Here is a 5,000-nt window from a genome sequence, read left to right as displayed (position 1 = left end):
ATAACAAGACAACACAGGTGACGGTGAAATTAATTAAAACCATCATACAGTTTAATGCTCCGTTGAGATGACGTAAAAGAAAACGAACTATATTTTAAAACACTTTCTCACCATTACTCTTTTCAAAGGCCGCAGGAATGAGTAGTCAGCTTCTCAAGGGTGACTTTCCTCTTTAAAATCACGAAATCCTTGGTACACGAGAGATCACAAGGTTGACATAAGAGTGGTGCAGGGGACATAACAAGGCTGATATGTGACATAGGGGACATAACAAGGGTGAAGTAAGTGGTACAGAGGACATAACAAGGGTGAAGTAAGTGGTACAGAGGAGATAACAAGGGTGAAGTAAGTGGTACAGAGGAGTTAACAAGGGTGATACAAGTGGTGTAGGCGAGGTAACAAGAAGTGACACAGGGGACATAAGAAGGCTGATATAAATGGTATAGGGGACATAACAAGGGTGACGTAAGCAAAGTTCCCAGGGTAGGACAAGAAATAATGAGTTCAAGCTTGACAAAGTTAGATTTTAAAGACATAAGAAGGAACAGGTTCTCAAATAAAAAGGTAGATGAATGGAATAGACTCAGTAAGTCAAATTCTTAGTGCTGAGTCATTAGGGAACTTTAAAAGATGATTAGACAAGTTTACGGATGAAGGAGATAGGTGGAAATAGGTAGGCATGTTTTATACAGGGACTGCCACGTGTAGGCCTGATGGCTTCTTGCACCAACTCTTATTTTCTTAAGACTTTATGTAGGCATGTTTTATACAGGGACTGCCACGTGTAGGCCTGATGGCTTCTTGCACCAACCCTTATTTTCTTAAGACTTTATGTAAACTATCATTAGGATCATGAAAGAAAAAAAAATCAATAACTTTCACTAGGATCTGCTGAAAGGCGAGGTAAGGTGTTGAAATGTTTGGAAATTCCTTTTTTTTTTTTTTTATCTTTCTCCATTTTCTGTTTGATTCCTGCTTATAAGATATCACTAGATTCATGAAAGTTTGAGGAAACACCAGTAACTTCCCCTGTAATCTGTTTAAAGGCGAGGTAAGCGTGTTTTTTGGGGATTTTTCCCGTTTTCTGTTTTTCCTATAGTCTCCCCTCGCCTCTCTCTCTCTCTCTCTCTCTCTCTCTCTCTCTCTCTCTCTCTCTCTCTCTCTCTCTCTCTCTCTCTCTCTCTCTCTCTCCTTCAGTGACTCGCTTCAATCACCTCTTTTGAAGTTCTATCTTTGCTTCTGTGTAGTGAGGAGGGGAGGGATGGAGGGAAGATAGGAAGGAGGAGGGAAGGAGGGAAGAAGGTAACATCTTTCATCTCTCTCTCTCTCTCTCTCTCTCTCTCTCTCTCTCTCTCTCTCTCTGGTTCTCTTTTCTTTCGTCTATTTTTGACTATTTTTCTTCAGAGTTGTCTGGAGTCTCTCTCTCTCTCTCTCTGTCTCACACACACACACACACACACACACACACACACAGACTGCCTCAGTGATGTAAAAAGTATGCCAAAAACGCTATACCAAAAAAATGCCTCGTATGTATGCATGTACAATACGTATGAATATACCTGTATGGAAGACTCACTACTGCTACTACTACTGCTACTACAACTACTACTACTACTACTACTACTAATACTACTACTGCTACCACCACTACTACAACTGACAAGGTAGGGGCGAGCAATAGACGTAGACTTAGCGATGATAAGACAGTAGAAAGGCTTGTAGGGAGCTTGTAGGGGGCTTGTAGGGGGCTTGGTAGGGGGTGACGGAGCTTGCTTCATACAGGGGGTGCAGGGGAAGGGTCAGCCGTCCTCGCCCTCGCCGCTGCGTGTCTCTGCGCCAGCACATCCTCTGCCGCCAATACATAAAGATCGTCCTCTATTGCATCGTCTCCGTCGTCGAAGCCATACCTGTGTGCAATGGTTGGGCTAAGTTAAGTGGTTGGGTTGGGTTAGGTTAGGTTAGGTTAGTTGGTTAAGTCAGGTTAGGTTAGGTTAGTTGGTTAGGTTAGGTTAGGTTAGGTGTCTTAATTATTTTATTTATTTATTCTTTTTTTTTTTTATGTAGGAGGGTCACTGGCCAAGGGCAACAAAAATCCAATTAAAAAAAAAAAGCCCACTGAGATGCCAGTCCCAGAAAAGGGTCCAAAGCGGTAGCCAAAAATCGAAGGATAAGTGTCTTGAAACCTCCCTCTTTGGTTTGGTCGTGTTGACGTGTTAATTGGTTGAGTTAGTTAGGTGATGAGGTTTGGTTAGGTTAGGTTTTCATGTGTTAATTGGTTGGGTTAGGTTTGGTTAAGTGTTGGTGTTAGTTTGTTTACGTTTGGTGAAGTTAATGTAGGGCACTGTACCTGTCAATTACCTTCATCAGTGTCAGTGTACCTGCTGTTAATTAGTTTTGTTATGTCAGTGTACCAGTGCTGAGTGTTAGTTAGCTCTAAGGTACTTGTATTAATCACCTCTGTACCACTCATTTACCTGTGCTAGTAGCCTTCATAACCATCAACACACCTGTTTTTCTGACCTTTACTAGTAACACAACCTCAGATCTGCTATTCAGCCTCATCAGTATCAACACACCTGTTAACTACTTCCATTAGAATCATTAATATGGCGGAGTTTATCATCTTCATTAGCAACATCAATATACCTGTGCTAATCATGTTAATTAGTGCCTTTAATCATACCTCTGTTAATTACCTTTATTACCACTGTCAATTATCCTCATTAGCTGCAACATACCTGCTTTGGTTGTTGTAATTATTGCTTGTTATTGTTACTGGTCGTTTTGTTGTATTTTTTCTATCATTTATTAGTTATGATTGTGTATTATGTCGTTATATTATCAGTGTTATTTGGATGGTTAGTTTTAGTTATCATAATCTGTTATTTTAAGTGTTATTAAAAGACAAACTCAATTAACTAAGAAAACCACGCACACACTAAATAAATAACTAATGAAAGAGAAGACTAAACAAAAAATAAATAAATAAATGAAACCTAGTCTATACAACACAAATAACACCAAGGGATACACCATGATAATTACAAAACACAAAGGAAACACCTAACGAAAGGAGAAACAATAAAAAAAAAAAAAAAAAAAAAAAAAAAAAAAAACTTCTGTACAACAAACAGACACAAGTGCCGCAATCTGGGACACACTTGAGCCGCACCTCACCTCCGCTACACTCCAAAGGCTCTAGTTGAAGTGACACGGGGAGTTTTTAGGACTGTTTTTACTCTTCCACTGATAGAACAACAAGACACGAGTATGTACAGCTGCGGTCATAAGTTGCGTCCTGTGCCGTCGTCATGGTGAATCGTAACCAGCTCAGGTCACTTCCCCCCTCCCTCGCCGGCACCCCGCACTCCTCTCACGAAGCACCGTTGTTCAAACTTTCGAGGCTTGGCAGGTTAAGATGCTGGTAAGATTCATCATGGCGACGAGGAAAGACTTATGACCCCGTGAGTGCATTATCAGGAGAAAGTCTTTAGAAGCCTGCTAATCATCTCTGTGGCCTTTGAAAACACTCGTGGTGGGAAAGTGAAGCGTTTCTCAATGCCACACACACACACACATACACACACACACACACACACACACACACACATGGATCATATTTTTGAAACACTTCTGCCTGCACCTTCGCTACTTTTAAAAGGCTTTAGCTGAAATGACACGGGTTTTAAAGGATGCTGTTATGGTTCTAGTGACAGATTAATATAATTTATACATTATTTAGACGAGAAACGACCTTGAGAACCCGGCTAATCATCTCAGTGGCCTTTGAAAACACACACACACACACACACACACACACACACACTCATACTTACTTCCAGGCGATGAGGAGGCAGGTGAGCAACGTGATCAACCCGCCTACAATAAGGGAGAGGGCGAGAGCAAGCGGCGGCGTGTGCATGGGGTGCGCGCCGCTCATTGGCTTGCTCAGGATCACGTGGTAGAAAACGGAACCAGCAGTGAGCATAAGGGTGCCTATTAGAAAGCTGATGAGCAGGCAGTAGGCACGAGTGGTGGGCGCCGCCTGTGGGCTGAAGAGACCCCTGTAACGCATCTCAGTGGCCGTGGAGGGGCGTGGAGGGGCGTGAGGACGTGGAGGGTACAAGGAGGTGGTCCTGGAGGCGTTGTTTCGTCCCGCTTCTCCGCCGCACTGCTTCGCCTGAGGGTTCAGATATACGTGGGTGCTTCAGTGAGAGGCTGGGAATGTGAAAGCTTGAATGAGTGACTGGAAAAGCCTGGATGAGTGACTAGGAACGTGGATATCTAAATGGGTGACTAAAAACATGAAAGCCTGAGTGAAAGTGATACAACACACACACACTCACACAAAATAAAGAAAAAAAGTGAAAATGACGGGAAAAAAAATGTGTAAATGATTGAAAAAAAGCAGGAAACTGATTGAAAAACATGAAAAAAATACATGAAATTTACTAAGAACAAGGAAACACGCATGAAAGTGACAGAAAAACACAAAATCATGAATAAAACCACAGAAAACTTACATATAATTCAATCAAACCACGAAAACACATGAAACATCTCACTCACTCCCCCCACACACACACAAACCACCTTCAAACTGCATGGGACTATCTGAAAACACGTAAGCAAGCATGGCTGGGGGGAGAAGGGAATGCTATTGGTCTGTTTGCGAGGGGGTGCACGTGTCAAGCTGCACCCAGGAGACTGTAGATGACCCTGTAAGGACGCGCAGGTAGAGAATGATACGAGCTGGACGTGACGGGGAAGTTGAAAGGGAGGGAGGGAGTGGGGGAGGGAGGGAAGGAGCTGCAGGTTGAAAGAACATATGCACAAACATTACCATCTCTTCTCTTAGGTGTGTTTAATAAGTTTTAGAGTAAGTCACTGGAGTTTTCTTGCGTGTTTTCAGGATTCAAGATAAATATAAGAGGAGAATAGGGAGATAAATGATAATACGAGGTAGATCCAAGACTAGATAAACATACAGATAGAAA

General features: G+C 42.3%; 1 protein-coding gene across 2 annotated transcripts in view; it reads right to left on the bottom strand.

Moving 5' to 3' along the window:
* Positions 1-5,000, bottom strand: part of LOC135089848 (uncharacterized) — a 38,150-nt gene that overhangs the window by 7,846 nt on the left and 25,304 nt on the right. For both annotated transcript variants that reach the window (XM_063985974.1, XM_063985975.1), the window contains exons 3-4: positions 3,840-4,183; positions 1,784-1,910 (exon numbers count right to left, since the gene is read on the bottom strand). In XM_063985974.1, the coding sequence (XP_063842044.1) occupies positions 1,784-1,910; positions 3,840-4,078 (366 nt within the window). In that variant the 5' untranslated portion in view covers positions 4,079-4,183. The remainder of the gene's footprint in view (positions 1-1,783; positions 1,911-3,839; positions 4,184-5,000) is intronic.

The sequence above is a fragment of the Scylla paramamosain genome, chromosome 33 (genome assembly GCF_035594125.1).
Source record: "Scylla paramamosain isolate STU-SP2022 chromosome 33, ASM3559412v1, whole genome shotgun sequence".
NCBI classification, from domain to species: Eukaryota; Metazoa; Arthropoda; class Malacostraca; order Decapoda; family Portunidae; genus Scylla; species Scylla paramamosain.
This window is presented reverse-complemented; position numbering and strand designations above follow the sequence as displayed.